The sequence below is a fragment of the Empidonax traillii genome, unplaced genomic scaffold (assembly GCF_003031625.1).
Source record: "Empidonax traillii isolate 1590-97213 ecotype Southwest subspecies unplaced genomic scaffold, ASM303162v1 scaffold107:size1083646, whole genome shotgun sequence".
In the NCBI taxonomy this organism is placed as follows: Eukaryota; Metazoa; Chordata; class Aves; order Passeriformes; family Tyrannidae; genus Empidonax; species Empidonax traillii.
Genome location: NW_020955300.1, coordinates 208826 through 224225, shown reverse-complemented (window position 1 = coordinate 224225; position 15400 = coordinate 208826). Strand labels below are relative to the sequence as shown.

At 38.7% G+C, this 15400-nt stretch overlaps 2 protein-coding genes across 4 annotated transcripts in view; both read right to left on the bottom strand.

Annotated features, from left to right (window-relative positions):
• Window positions 1-508: 508 nt before the first annotated feature.
• Window positions 509-15400, bottom strand: part of BDKRB1 (bradykinin receptor B1) — a 17468-nt gene continuing 2576 nt past the window's right edge. Inside the window, exons 1-2 of one of the 2 annotated variants that reach the window (XM_027882598.1) lie at window positions 1271-2611; window positions 509-519 (exon numbers count right to left, since the gene is read on the bottom strand). In XM_027882598.1, coding sequence (XP_027738399.1) covers window positions 1273-2358 — 1086 coding nt within the window. In that variant the 5' untranslated portion in view covers window positions 2359-2611 and the 3' untranslated portion in view covers window positions 509-519; window positions 1271-1272. Of the gene's footprint in view, window positions 520-964; window positions 2612-15400 lie in introns of those variants that run through there. The other variant, XM_027882597.1, reaches the window with a different exon arrangement.
• BDKRB2 (bradykinin receptor B2) overlaps window positions 11206-15400 on the bottom strand; it is a 25196-nt gene continuing 21001 nt past the window's right edge. For both annotated transcript variants that reach the window (XM_027882596.1, XM_027882595.1), the window contains one exon: window positions 11206-13414. In XM_027882596.1, coding sequence (XP_027738397.1) covers window positions 12270-13412 — 1143 coding nt within the window. In that variant the 5' untranslated portion in view covers window positions 13413-13414 and the 3' untranslated portion in view covers window positions 11206-12269. The remainder of the gene's footprint in view (window positions 13415-15400) is intronic.

Here is a 15400-nt window from a genome sequence, read left to right as displayed (position 1 = left end):
TACGATCGAATATGAGATTATTTCCATATTCAAAATGGCAACACTAAAAAGAACTGCAGAAAATGCAGTGCTATTACAGTGAGTACAAGACTAAACAGACTTTATAATGACTAATGAAATGAATTGTTATACAAATTGTTATAAAATAAATTTGCTCCTTTCTGCTCTCAGTATCTTTATGGCTGAACTATATTTTTTTCACATCTGTACAAACACATACTTTTAGAGCAGTAGAAACAGATATCTCAGTTCCCTTAAGTCTACTCTGCAATTTTGGCTGTATTGGAAGAGAAGTTTTCTTCTACTACCAGAGTCTGTATTTTGGTAGCAACAAGGATTTTTAATCACAGAACTATATATTTGCTCTTCCCCAAAGAAACAGGGAAAAGAGACAAAATACAAAAATAAAATATAAGAAAGAAAAAAACTATGATAAAAATGAGAGGTTATGCAGTTTATTATTTTTATTCATAAAAATACAAATATATCTCTATGGATTTGCCTCAGATGAAAGATATTCTAAATCAATAGATTATTAATGGCAATCACAGATATTTTCACACATAAAAATTAGAAAGAACCTTTATGCACTTGAGGAGCAATTGTGTAACATTTTACCAGATCAAAAAAAGTCAGATTTTGAGGAGGCTACTGTGTTACATTGCTTTTTTACAGCTTATGTATAATTTCTTTGTAAAAATCATCTTTTACAATATTTATGTGCTGAATGTAATTGAAATGCACAAAAAAATATTCAGATTTTCCATATGTTACTGTGAAAATGCAAACCAATTAAAATTTTGTTCAAAATAACTGGAGCTATTCTATAATTGGTCAAATGCAGTTATTAGCTAAACATTAAGCTCGTATTTGCTCTGTAACACCTGCTGCAGTTTTATGAACGGTGTTTTAGGTGGTATAATAGCTGTCATCACAGATAAAATGAAGTAAAACGTTCAGCTGGCTTACGGTTTTCTGTAATATTTTCTGTTATTTTGTCAAACAGTTTTTCTTTCAAGCCACTGGTAATTGGTACAACAGATTAGGTTATTTGGTATAAAATTCTGATATCACATGTTATGCATTTGGATGGATAACACAGACATAAAAAAATAAACCTGAGGACAAATAAGCCATCAAGTGATTTACTTTAGTAGATAATTATCCTAGTCTGCGAATGGCAGATCAGTGCAATTCATATTAATTTTTAATGTCATTTACAATGGCATTAAATAAGTTGTAATATAAAAATGAAGATGGAGACAATAACCATTAGGTTAAACTACTCCTGACTGGAAACATTTTGAAATTTGACGACATTTCTTTTAAAGATACCCATTTCAAAGAAAATCCACAGGGAATAAACTGTGAAAAAACTTCTAAAGCCTTTTGCCTGAAGTATTTCCCAACAAAGACATAAATCACAGGGTTAATGCAGCTGTTGGTGGTAGCCAGCATATGAGCAAACTGTTCCCCAAAATTGATCAGTTCTTCCCAGAAGCAGCCTTTGATCACTTCTGTATCGTGTAATACATCAAGGAATACAAAAAAGTGGTGAGGAGCCCAACAGAAAAGAAATGTCAATACAACTGTGAAGATCAGCCTGGTAGCTTTTGTACCTTTGCGCCCCTTGCAGTCCTTTGTCCTGAGTGCTCTTCGTACTCTTGCTTTTTTTTGTAGGGACCTAATGGTAGAGAAATTAAGGAAGATGATTGCTGTAGATGGCAACACAAATCCCACTATGTTGAGTACCAGGCTTTGAGCTATTTCCCACGCTGGGTTGGGGAAGTCCAAAGTGCATGCTGAAATATTCCACTGGGGATACTCTTTCACAGTCCGAAACATAAAAACTGGGACACTGAGGAGGATGCCAAAGAACCAGATGAGCAAGCAGATCCCTTTGGCAACAGCTTTGCTCCGTATCCCTCTGTGGTTCAAGGTATGCACAAGAGTCCAGTAGCGATCCACGCTGACGGCCACCAGCAAGTAGATGCTGGTGTACATGTTCAGGCTGATGGACGCGCTGTTGCTGCGGCAAACGAAACTGCCAAACGGCCAGTTGAATTTATTCCTGATGTTCTCTGCCCAGAAAGGGAGGCCCATGAGGAAGATGAGATCAGCAACAGCTAGGTTCATAAGGTAGATTTCAGCTATCTTCAGGGGGCCCTTGTGCAGTGAATAAATGAAGAGAACAAATACGTTTCCAAGCATTCCAATAGCACAGACAGCGTTGAGGTACTTGGGTACTATATAGTACACGATGTCCCACCAGTCATCCTGTTCTGGGCAAATAGTTGAGTTGCTTCTGTTTTCACTCTGGTTTGAGGAGGGAATATTCAGTAGAGGAGTTTCAGTCATTTTTTTAAAAATTCCGAAGCGAACAGGAGATGTCTTTCAAATGAGAGAAAATGACTGCAAAGAAGAAGCATAAAACTGCAAAAGTTGTCTCCCATGAGTGGTATAACAAACATTTAACTGCTGGAAATTCTTTATTAGTCCTCACTGATTATTATAGATCAATCCATACTTGTTATGTGCAACATAACGTTTACAGTAAATGTTTACAGTATTAGCAAGGATGTAACTTACTCTGCATCCTATGGAATTTCCTCTCCTTGTTTCCATTGTTTAAAGTGGCACAGCAGAAGGAAAGTACCAAATCAGTGTAAGTAGTTCTATATGTCTCTTCCATACTGATGACAGAAACAAATATGGGAGAATTCTATCTCCCCCAGAGTAGAGGGAGTCCCACTCGTGACACAAAGCCAGCTTTGCACCCTTCCCTGCCCTTTCTCTTACTCTTATTTACCATGCTATGTATACTATTATATATCCATAAGGTATATATTAATGTATTATTATATTCTATCATCCTGCTTAAGCATGATGATGCATGTTTCCCAGAACTAAAAAGCTGCTCACTCTCTGTGTGCATCACTTGTTATTTGAACTTTGCATTCTTTTGCTCCTTCTCAGTTTCTCTCATCCTGAACTTTGGGTTCAAAATTGCTGTTAGACTAGACAGCTTATTGCCCTCAAATGTCAACAGTTTGAATAATAAAACATAGTTCCTCCAAAATCTTATGCTCAAAATCTTGCCTGAAGGAAAACTCTCTGCAGCTCTAAATTTACTCTTCTCCAGCTCAAAAACTTCATTGAATTCAGCTGGAGAGAGGCTGTCCCATCCTCCCAAGTGTTTAGACCTGCATAGCATTGGCAATACCTTTATTTAGAATCATAGAATCGTAGAATAAACTGGGTTGGAAAAGGCTTCCGAGATCATCAAGTCCAACCCTTGATCCAACCCCGCCGTGGTTACCAGACCATGGCAGTCAGTGCCACATCCAGTCTCATGCTAAAAACCTCCAGGGACAGTGAATCCACCACCTCCCTGGGCAGCCCATTCCAATGCCTGATCACTCTCTTTGTAAAAAAATTTCTTTCTAATATCCAGCCTAAACCTCCCCCAGCAGAGCTTAAGCCCATGCCCTCTTGTCCTGCTGCTGATTGCCTGGGAGAAGAGACCAACCCCCACCTGGCTACAACCTCCCTTAAGGGAGTTGTAGAGACTGATGAGGTCTCCTCTGAGCCTTCTCTTCTCCAGATTAAACAACCCCAGCTCCCTCAGCCTCTCCTCATAGGACTTGTGCTCAAGTCCCTTCACCAGCCTGGTTGCTCTTCTCTGGACCCGCTCCAGCACCTCAATATCCTTCCTGAACTGAGGGGCCCAGAATTGGACATAGTTCTCTCTGGTAACTCCGTGTGAGATTGTGCATGAGTGAGAGCAAAGGTAAAACATTATCCTCTCATGAATATCCACTGAGTTGTCAGAGCTGACTCCTGCATTGACTTCATTCTTCTGGTATTGCCATGCTCAACCATAGTGCCTGTATCTTGGTTTTTGTGGGCATTCAGTCTCAGAATCATTATGGCATGCAAGATATTACTGAGCCTGTGGTGTCATCTAACACTTCAGGCAAGTAGAGCATGTCAAACATAAAAAGGAATGCATTTGAAAAAAAATCAATATTTTGCTATCAGTCATTGTGAATGTTAACTTTCTGCTGCAGCTACCTAACTCTGCTCTTTCAGTTTCTGTATTTTTGCACAGCTAAGGATGGAGTTTCTGAAAACAGCATTTAGGACCATGGTTCATCTCTTTTACATATACATAGAGTCTCAGTGATGTCTATCTCTGAGCAGCTTGCAATACTTCTCTCTCTGTGACACGTCTAGGAATTAGTTAAGTACTAATATTCCACATAATGTTATTTAGTACAAATGCACAAAACATTTTTCACCATTGCAGGATTAAGTGAGCAGCTAAGTTGTATCTGAGTTCATAAATTCACTCAAGCTGACAGTCTTAACAGGGAACTGAGCTACTGCCTGAGTTAAAACAGCTCTCTGGATTTGAACATCTTCCCTCACAACAGTCTGAATATTATAAGTTAGTTTGCAGACAGCCTCATGCAAACTAAGATAATTGGAGAGGATCTAAAACTATAGATGAGATATATTTAGCAAATAAATGGCTAATTAGCATCAAAGGGGCTATTTGTGAGACAGCAGTAATCTAACCTTATAGCCTAAGGCATGAAAGCAACAGCAGAAAATCTCTAACATTATATGTCAAAAATGATTTAAGAGAAAGATAACAGTTAAACATAATCAGAATTCTTTCTTCTATTAAATATAGAGGAAAAAGAAGTGCTTATTGTCCTTCCTTGCCCATTTCCTGATGACTTCTTGCTGTTAGCTTATGCCAGTTACCTCAGATGTGATCGCTGGGCTGGAGTCACAAATTCGTTCATGAGAGGGTAAACCAAAAACACCAGGAACATTTATTTTCCATCACAAATAGCTTTTAATAACAGCTAAGTCTGAATTCTTGTTCAGGTAGTAATTGTACCTGAAGATTCTGCAGAGTTCATCATTGGGAAAAATTCTTCAGTTTACTAGTCAGTATCTAAGTACTACAGCAAACCTCCTAGAAATTCAGAGCTCCAGATGTCCTCTTGACAGAAAATGCAATTTATTTTCAGTTGTTTAATTTTATTTCTTCCTCAAAGACAATTTTCTTTTCTAAGTATTTTTAAATATTTAGTGCTAATGGACAATTAGCCACAAGAATGTTTTTCAATTTAGGTACTTAACACATTCCAGTCAACTTTCGTACAAATAATGACATACTTTTCTTACTTTGAGCTGATTTATGATGAATTTCCATGTACGGTGAATCTATCAGCATTTTTACTAGTAATTCTGATTATCCAATTATGGTAATTTGGTAAAATGAATCTTTGTTTTACACATAAACTAATTCTGACCTTCAGAGTTACTTTCATGGTTAAAAAGAAAGTCTTACTAGACCGCACAGGTCAGAACTGAGAGCACAAAAATTTGGTTTTTAAAATAAAATATATAAATGATTTTAATAAAAATAAGACATAAAAAAAATATAGACATACCTACTCCTTGTTCTTCCTGGCAATCTAGACAAAGTTTCAAATCCAGAAACAGCTGGTAAGCAACAGTAGAGAGGTTACTGAGAGAATTCAAAGATGCATCCTGAGGCACGACTGAGTGACTGAGTGGTGTCTGAGAGTTTTGTTGGCCATGCACGATGTGTGTGATGTTACATTTTGGAAGAAAGCCCCAGGATTTTTTTTTTTTTTTTTTTTTTAACTTCTCCAAATGTCAGCTGTAGTAATTTTCAAGGCATGTGAAATATTTCATTCTCATTGTGAAATACTACAAGCCATATGTCATGACTCTTGTCGTTCTGTGCTTTCAAGTGCGGGTCCTTGGCAATCGAAAGTTCCTTTGTATGATTAACCATGTCCGTAACAATAATGATTTCATCAACAACTCTGAACTGTTCTCTCAGTGCCAATGCACACAAGGACAAATTCAGAGCTAGGGTTTTGTTGTGGTGGGAGCTCTTTTTTTTTTCTTCCCTCCCCCCCCGCCCCCCCTTAATTACCTGCTGGGACCTTGTAGCCTTAGAATGGTTGTTTCTAAGTATTTTTATCTTTTTTATTTTGATTGTCCACTGATTAGAGCAATATTTTAAAAAGATGATATCTATTGCATCTCAGATTTTAAATACAAATCTCTCTTAAGTATATCTGTGTAAACAATACAGGCTTTCAAGTTTTTTAAAAAAACAGTGAGACTGGAATACTTTTTCCTTACAGGAAAACTTTCCTCCCATTGGCTGCCTAACTAACACATACACCATCTCTCTCAATTCTTTCAACTGGGTCCTTTTTTGTTTGATAAGTATTAAAGAGTTAAAATGAAAAGGCATGAGATGCAAAATGGTGATACCTTATTATGAACTTCCCTGTCATGATAAATACTTTATTCCAACGTTTTATTCATTAAAAGAAAATAAGTTAGATTTATGCAAACACTGATAAAATTGATAAATTAAAAAAGCTGTTCCAGTTAATACCATCACCATGGGAAAACTCTGAATGGTTCAAGATTTAATTTGAAGATTTGAAATGTATAAGTATTTATTTTATTTAAACACCATCCTGTTAAAAAAGTTACTTCTTTTTTTTTTTTTTAAATAAAGGAAACAGTTTAAAAATTCATCTCAAATGAAGCTATATGCTTCATTTCTGTCAAAATTACTTTTTAAAAATATCTTTTTCAAAACATGTGTTTTGTGAAGACCTTAAACACAACATTTTTTAAATAATGTAAAATTTTAGTAACATGAGGAATCCTAAAAACTCACAGGAGGACAATCTCAGAAAAACTATCCCATAACTGACTCATAAAGGTGAGTGCAATGTGACAGGAGAACTTCGTCACAAACTTTCCAAAGCTTCCTCTTTGCTTACGCTGATGCATTTCTGTGTTTAAGTTATTTTTTCCATAAAGACGAACATTTGAGCAATAACAAGAAGTTTGGAATTCATCCTTGCTTGGACGTGAATCTCTAGGAGCTGCCAAGTTCCACATTTACTCACAGACTGAATACAAAACTGCAGCTGTGTCTAAAATTTATGTGATAAATGACATAGTCTTACAAAACTCTTCAAATCAAAATGGAACCAAAATATTGATTTGCAAATCTGACTCCTCTTTGTAAATCCAGTTTCTTATCTTCTGTTGTTTTTCTTTCCCATATTTGGAACTTTTTTCAGTCGTGGAAAGAGATTCAAAGATTCAAAATTGGAAGTCTACGCATTCCGTGCAAATAGTAAAATGAATAGGCACTGCTATAACTCCCCATTTAAACTACTAAGAAAAAGTCTACATAAGAAGCTGTAACTTTATACAAAAAGGAGATTTAATTTATTGTTTTTTTCAACTTCTTTGTTCATTTCGACATGCAGAAAGTATATAATGACATTTTACAGTTTGCACAGATATAATGGATCACGAATTCAACGAATGTGAGCAATTAGTTTAAAAACACCTATAAGAGTCAATAGTTACATGGTTTTTTACTGTAGAGATATATTGGTCTGTTAGCACCTTCAGCTTGGGATATTTACAGAACATTAGTTTATGTTTTAAGCTTGCATGATCTTCAGTTCCCCTGTCTGAAAGAACACATTCTCCAGAGCTGCATATGAATTTACAAATGTGAACTGAGATTCTCTGATCAGAAGGATTACAGAAACATGTTGATGAAGTAGGAGGTAAGATTGCTCAGCTATTGCACACATTACACATAGAGAAGTGTCAGAAATCCAAAAGGTTTCCAGAGAGCTCTGGCTCTTTGGTCCAACAGTTCAACCATTAAAAATCTTCCTTTTAACATAGATCAAGCCTTTAATGATTGGAATAAATTATTTTTTCAGAACAGTATGACTTAACAGTTTGGTTTTTTTATTTTATTGAAATGGTTTTCAAATCAGCTTAGTTATCTACTATAACTGATCATCTGTTCTGGAAAAAGAGAAAAGGTTTTTGCTCTTTATACTTCACATGTACTAAAATGATTGCTAAGGATAGCTTAAACTCTGGTGCAATTATTTACGGTGCCTAGTGAATGATCCTGGTACTATCACAGTATTATTACAGTGTGTAATAATCAAACGCTACTTACTACAGTTTACAGAGGCTGCAACAGCAACATATGGAAGGAGCCAATGTAGCCTGGAAAGTACTGATGGAACAATTGGAGTGAAAGGATAATTCAAGGCTAAAGATTGGTTGGGGATCTGGGAGTCCTGAACTGAGATCCTGACTTCTCTGCTGAAACCCTGCCTAAAACAGGAGCAACCCTGTCCTGTCAGCAGCAAGCACCAGCTGCTTGTGTAACAGCTTTTAATCTGTTAATTTTGCATTTCAGGTGAAGCCAATAATCAACCTGAAAAAACAGAGATTGGAGAGATGAGAATTATTCCCTACTGTACCTACTGCAGGCCAGAAAGATCCACCAGCTGTTGATATCCTTGCCATTCCTCTGGCAATGGTTCCCAGACATCCCCCCACCATCCCTGCCAGGCTGAATGGGGAGCTGAATGGGTTTGCATGGCTGAAGTCTCCATAACAGTTGTGACAGCCTCAGGTAAACGGGAAGATGGGAGCAGCTACAGGAGCGGGACAGGATAAAGGGGAATGAAAAGGTGATGTAATTACAGTATGTTATCTCCAGCTTTGAGATTCTCAGGACAAAGTCTGATATAATTTTACTAAGCATCTGAGCGTGACTGTAAACTGATGGTAGCTAAGATGTAGCTTGGATGTTGCACTTTATTTCCTGGGGTGGGATTTTCTGTTGCCTGTGTAAATGGTGCATGTGAATACTGCACAGTGTGTCACTGCACTGAAAAGTGGGCAAAAAGTGAATCAAATGTGTGTTCTGTGGTATGCAGAGGCTGCTGAGGGGCCTTTCCATTGCTTCTGGTGTCTGCATGTTTTGAGGGAAGAACAAGGCTTTGGGGCAAGGGTCCCACCTGCAAATGGTACCTACTGGCCCTTGTGTACCCCAGGTTCTCACAAAGAAAAGTAATATCTGCTTTTACTGGGACCTTGAGCAATCAGCGGGCAGAGAAAAGCTGCTGAAAATGTTGCAGTTCCCATAACTGCCTTAGTTCAGATTTTAACTTCCAAAAGGACTAAGGGTGGTCAGCAGCACTCAGAAATGGGCCCTGAAAAGAAAGCTGACCAAAAGATTTCAAAGTAGTTAAAATTCTGTTGTTTCAGATGAATTTCCTTTGGTATAATGTGAAGTAAAAGAAAATAGCTGTAACACTTGGACTTCTGAGAAAACAGTATTTAGTAAAAGGATACAGGATAGAGAAGAAAATTCCAGAAAATCTCGTTTCTTAAAGTAATTTATTTTCTGTTGTACATGCTTAATGCATAGCAAAATAGTGTGCCTATATATATACATTATTTAAATTAATGTGATACTAATATAATACCATTGTTTTATTTTACTTCTCAGTACCAAATACTCAGAAATATATTCCTCTTTATGGAGTTCCTTTTAGTTAATGCTTGCATGAACAGCATGGTTATGAATGAGACAGAGTGATAACACTGGAGGTAGCAGAAAGCCTTGCAGTGTTTCGTCATAGTTGTCTCCAGTTGTCTCAGGCAATATAAAGAATGAGCAATGGGAGTCTGTATGACAAAGGATTATACTGGATTATTAAAGAAAAAATATGGGAATTTCTTATAAATCATCTACAGTGATTTGAATCCCATAGTCTTTATATTGCATCAGGATACTTCTAGAGTATTTTTTGTTTAGTTATTTGAAGGTTTAATACGAATTTCCCATCTTAAATGGCTCTGATGAATAAAGATCTCATAGTTACTGTCAAGTTTACTTATGCCACCATTTCCCTTGGTGGCTTTAAAGGCTTTAACCTTAAGTGCTTTGAAAAGAACAAAGACTCTGTTTCAGAAGATATTAGATCATCTCCAACTCAGTTTTGATCAAGGTTCCTAGAGGTAAAAGTGCATACAGACAATTCAGTACAATTTCAGTTTATCTTCTGTGTACTTATCAAATCTGATTTCCTTTTTATGACAAGGTATCCCACCTAGCTGATCAAGGGAAGCCTACTAATGCAATCTCTTTTGATTTCAGTAAAGCTCCTGATACTGTCTCTCATAGTATCCTTTTGGACAGATGTTCAGCACACAGCTGGATAAACACACCATGTGGTGGGTGAGCAATTGGCTCACAGATCAAGCACAGAGGGTAACAGTGAATGGAGAAACATCAGACCATTGACCAGTCAGTAGTTGGATTCTGCAGGGCTCCGTTTTAGGTCCTGTTCTCTTCAACGTCTTCATAAACGACTTGGATGAAGGACTGGAAGGGATACTAAACAAGTCTGCAGATGACACAAAACTCTGAGCAGCTGTTGATTCCCTGGAAGGCAGGGAGGCCCTGGAGAGAGACCTTGACAAATTACAGGACTGGGCAATCACCAACCATGTGAAGTTCAACAAGGGAAAGTGCCAAATTCTGCACCTGGGATGGGGCAACCCTGGATGTTTGTACGGAACTGGGAAATGAGATGCTGGAAAACAGTGCCATGGAAAGGGACCTGGGGGTCCTGGTCAATGGCAAGTTGAATATGAGTCAGCAGTGCCCTGGCAGCCAGGAGGGACAACCCTGTCCTGAGGGCATCAGGCAAAGCATCACCAGCCACTCAAGGGAGGGGATTGTCCCGCTCTGCTCTGCCCTGGGGAGGCCTCTCCTTGAATATTGTGTGCAGTTTTGGACACCACAATGTAAGAAAGATACTAAGCCATTAGAGAATGTCCAAAGGAGGGCAATGAAGATGGTAAAGGGCCATGAGGGGAAGTCTTGTGAGGAGCAACTGAGGTCATTTGGTCAGTCCAGCCTGGAGGAGACTGAGGGGACACCTCATTGCAATCTAAATTTCCTTGTGAGGGGAAGAGGAGGGGCAGGCACTGATTTCTTCTCTGTGGTGATCAGTGACAGGACCAGAGGGAATGACCTGAAGCTGTGTCAGGGGAGGTTTAGGTTGGATATTAGGAAAAGGTTCTTCACCCAGAGGGTGGTTGGGCACTGGAACAGGCTCCCCATGGAAGTGGTCACAGCACCAAACCTGACAGAGTTCAAGAGGCATTTGGAGGAGCCTCTCAGGCACATGATGGAACTCTTGGGGATGGTCCTGTGCAGGGCAAAAGGTTGGACTTGATGATTCTTGTGGGTCCCTTCCAATTCAGCATATTCTGAGATTCTATGAAACTCATCTTGGATTAAGAATCCTATCCAGTTGGGGAAAAACTATCTTGTATTAAAATCGCACAGATTAACTCTACAAATAAAATATAGGTATTATTAGAGTCTGAAAAGGCCATTCTTGAATACTCTGAACTTTGAAGACGCCTGTTATTTTCAGTCAGATTTCTAATGTAGTTAATTGGTGCTCTCCTTCATATTCTCAATTTTCTCTGCTTGTGAGATTATACCTGTTGTGCTGAGCTTTTATATTTACATTAAATAACATTAAAAATATAAATTATGCTTTTTGGATACTAAAAAAACAAGTCTCTGAGCTGAAGTGTAGGTATGAATGTAAGTCACATTCATGCATTCAAAAAGAGTGAATGCTTTCAACCCAAGGTAGAAGGGGTGAAGGATCTCCCGTTATATAGAAAACTCAGCTAACTTCATGTAGCTGGCTACAGCTTTCCTTCCACTACTGCTTTACCTTTTTTTGAGCTACTTGCCATACAAACATGCTCAGGTGACTAACAGGAACAGTTGCAAAAAGGCACCTTCTGTCAATCAAACAAGTATATAGTTTTGGATGACTGATGAGAGAAATTAAAAGCCCAGAAGATGAACACACCTAAAAATCCATATGAATAATAACCCTAAGGGATTCACTTACCAGAACTTACTCAAATGCAAGCCCCTCCCAGACTGAAAATCTAATCTAACACACAGTATGGGTACCATAAGTAGCTGCACCATTCTGACAACAACCAGGGTTCTGTTCAGAGAACTGTTTGTACATGTATGTACACCTTAGAAATGCAAATATTCCAAATGATACATGCACCAAGTATTATTCAGCCATGAAAATGTAAGTAAGCTACCAAATAGGATTCAATCATGGAAAATGTCCAACAATATTAGAAGCAGGTCTCTGCATGGAGTTACTATTAAGATCACACTGGTCATTTCCCACACACGATGAACTCTACCACATGTTTATTCTGTGGACCGGTAGCAGATCGATATTAGTGGAGACTGATATGTTTAGAAGGCTTTCTTCTTGTAATAATTTCCTAAAATTTTGCTATCGGGGTAATGGCAAAACAGACTTTTTCCTTGGGTATTCACTTGAAATGGAAGTTCTTAAAGTGTCCAGGGAGTTTTCCATCTGCACAGATTGTGATTTTCTGAACCTCTTCGGGATCAAGCCCTTGTAGAATTCCACAGCCTTCTTCTGGAAGTGCTTCCCCACAATTACATACAGGACTGGGTTCAGGCAGCTGTTGCTAAAGGCACAGTAAACAGCTATCTGAGTCAGCATTTCATTGATGTCTGCCAGGCATTTGAGCGTGGGTGCGAAGTAACGGATGGTGTCAATGAATGTGCTGATCTGGAATGGAAGCCAGCAAATGATGAACAGCAAGAGCACAGTAAGGATCAGCATGGTGGCTCTCCTCTCTGTCTGGACTACCTTCATTTTCTGTAGCTCACTGCTTCGTAAGGCTTTGATGATTTGTACAGTGCAATAGGTAATTACACAGAGTGGGATCAAGAAACCCACAATATTCAGCAAGCAGTTGTTTACAGGCTCCCAGTAACTGGTTGGGTAAACAAGGGCACAGGCTGTGATGTTGTATTCGTCAAAATACCGTAAATTTCGAAACACCATTGTAGGTGAACATATGAGCAACGCACATGTCCAGATTACAAAGCTATTCCATTTGGCACAGACTGTTCGTCGCATCCGTCCAAGGGACATGGTTTTCACCAAGGCCAGGTAGCGGTCAATGCTCACGAGTGTCAGGAAATAAATGCTAGAATAAAAGTTCATGTAACTCATAATGTTGACAGCTTTACAGAGAAACAGGCCAAAAGGCCAATCAAATTCATTAGAAATATTAATGGCCCAGAAAGGTAAAACACAGACCAACATTAGGTCAGCAAGGGCCATGTTTGCCAGGTAAATTTCAGCCACTGTACAGCTACTCTTGTGGAAACACAGTACAGTGAGGACAAAGGAATTTTCTATTGCTCCCAGAATAAATATAAACCAGAGGAATACAGGCTGATATTCATGTAGCCATCTCTCTACATCTTCATTAACACATTTAGATGAATTTATTTGATCCATGACTGAATTATTGTGGAAATCTGCTGGACTGACTGTGAGCTCCCGGGTGGTCGTGTTGTACAGTTGCGTAACATTTTCAGTTGTGATGGAAACCATTTCTGTGCAGAGAAAAATAGGTCACATGAGACTGCTGCATCTAACTTGCTGCAAAAGACACAGTAAGAAAAGCTGCCTCTGCTTCTCCTATTGTCCTAAAAGTGTAGCTTTTGAACAGGCTTACAACTCCCCGTGTTGCTTTCTCACAGGCACCAGATGTGCTTGCTGAAAGTTTCACAGACTGTACTGCTGAGGACTGTGTGGACCAATTTTGGGAGAGTGAAACAGAGGGGATGAAGCAACAATTGGCATTTTTATGAACAGATTAACTGAAGAGAACATTTACCAGCTTTTATTCAACAGAACCAAGCTGCAGCAAGTCTTTCTTAATTCTTTGAGGAGGTTCATCATTACTATGTCTTCTTATCTCTGTATATCGATAGCCATAGTCTCCTAAAGGGCAGATGTACCTGGTATCTCACATTGTTCATTGTTAAGCTGCTAGTTCTCTGTCATATCCCTCAACATTTTACACCCTCTTCTGTAGAGCAAAAATTGGGTGGAATTCAGTGGTGCTTCCTCCCCAAAGAGCACTGTATATTTTCCCAAATGTTATGATTGACACAACAGACATTTAGTTGTTAACTCTAGTTTGCACTGAGAAAGCTGCAAGAGCAAGGATCAGTGTTTGTCAGCACTGTGCCTTTCTCAGCTTCTCTCCAGAATTGTCTATGTATTTCTGTTTCTGAGTGTCTGCAGCTGAGTCACAGGAGTGGCAAGTGGTACAACGTTCATGTGGGAACTCAGTTCTGATAGGTGTGCAGTGGGGGTTGGCAGTCTGGCAGAGATGGTGACCATCACATAAGTCAGGACCTGTCTACAGTCAGGTTACAGTCAGCCAGCTTGGGTGCAAGAGCACAGAGTGAAAAACAGGTGCTGTACTGTAAATGTTCTACAGGTCAGAACAGCTTGAGATCTTACAGGGACCTATGTATGGGTATAAATGTCAGATGGGCACTTAAATGTTGCCAAAATCGAACAGAAGTTGAGTGTGCAGCATCACTCAGTACTGACAAAATAACTGTGTTTTTGTTGTTGTGATCTTGGGTAATGAATGCTGAGATATTATCCAAATCCAAAATTGGCTTCTCAGATCTGTCCATATAACTCTATGGAGTGGGTGACAGAAATACTGTTTATCTTTTTCCAGGTCTTCAAAGTACCACCTTTTAAATTATGGTTTGGAAACTTTTCAAATGTAGTTTTAATTAAGACACTTGTCCTAGTCAGCTGGTAACTTGGCAGTAAAAAGGGGCACATTAGTAATTCCTGAAAGGATGGGGTTCTCATTTGTATTCTGGTTACTGGACTTGTTGGTTGATGAGTGTCAGTGCTTAATATGCATATAGACATTTGGCTGTTGGTTATAGAATTACTGAAAAATGGTGGTTTGTATTAATAAAACAGTGTAGTGTCTGAAATCAAAAGCAAAGATGAAGACTATACCTTAGTAAGTACAGTAAAGCCAGTAACAAAGGAGAATCTCTCTGTAATGTAAAATTTTCAACAGGGGTGTCAGATAGGACAGGTCAACTGAATAAAACAGGAAGGTGGGATTGAGAACTTTGAAGAACAAGGCAACTTAAAATGGATTAATAAGCACAAAACATCAGCAATACATGTATCCAACCCTTCATAACCTGAGCAAAGGACAGTATTTGTGTTAAGATGGGTAACAACATATTCGCATTCTCCAGGTTCATCCTTCTGAAACACCAACTTTTCAAGCCCATATCTAAATGCAGGAACACGTTTTATTAGCCTTGCCATTGTTAGAACCACCTCAGTCTTGGGACACCTGTATCCTTTTGATTTACTGATGGTTTTCAACCAGCATCTGGAGAAAAGGTTGGTGGAACCCCAGCACTGCATGCTGTAGATAAACCTCCAGTGACCCCTACTTTTATTAACACTGGTTAACTGGAGCTTCTCAGTCTACTGGATATGGAGTTATTTGTTTTATACTGACAGTAAATGCTGTCTGCAGT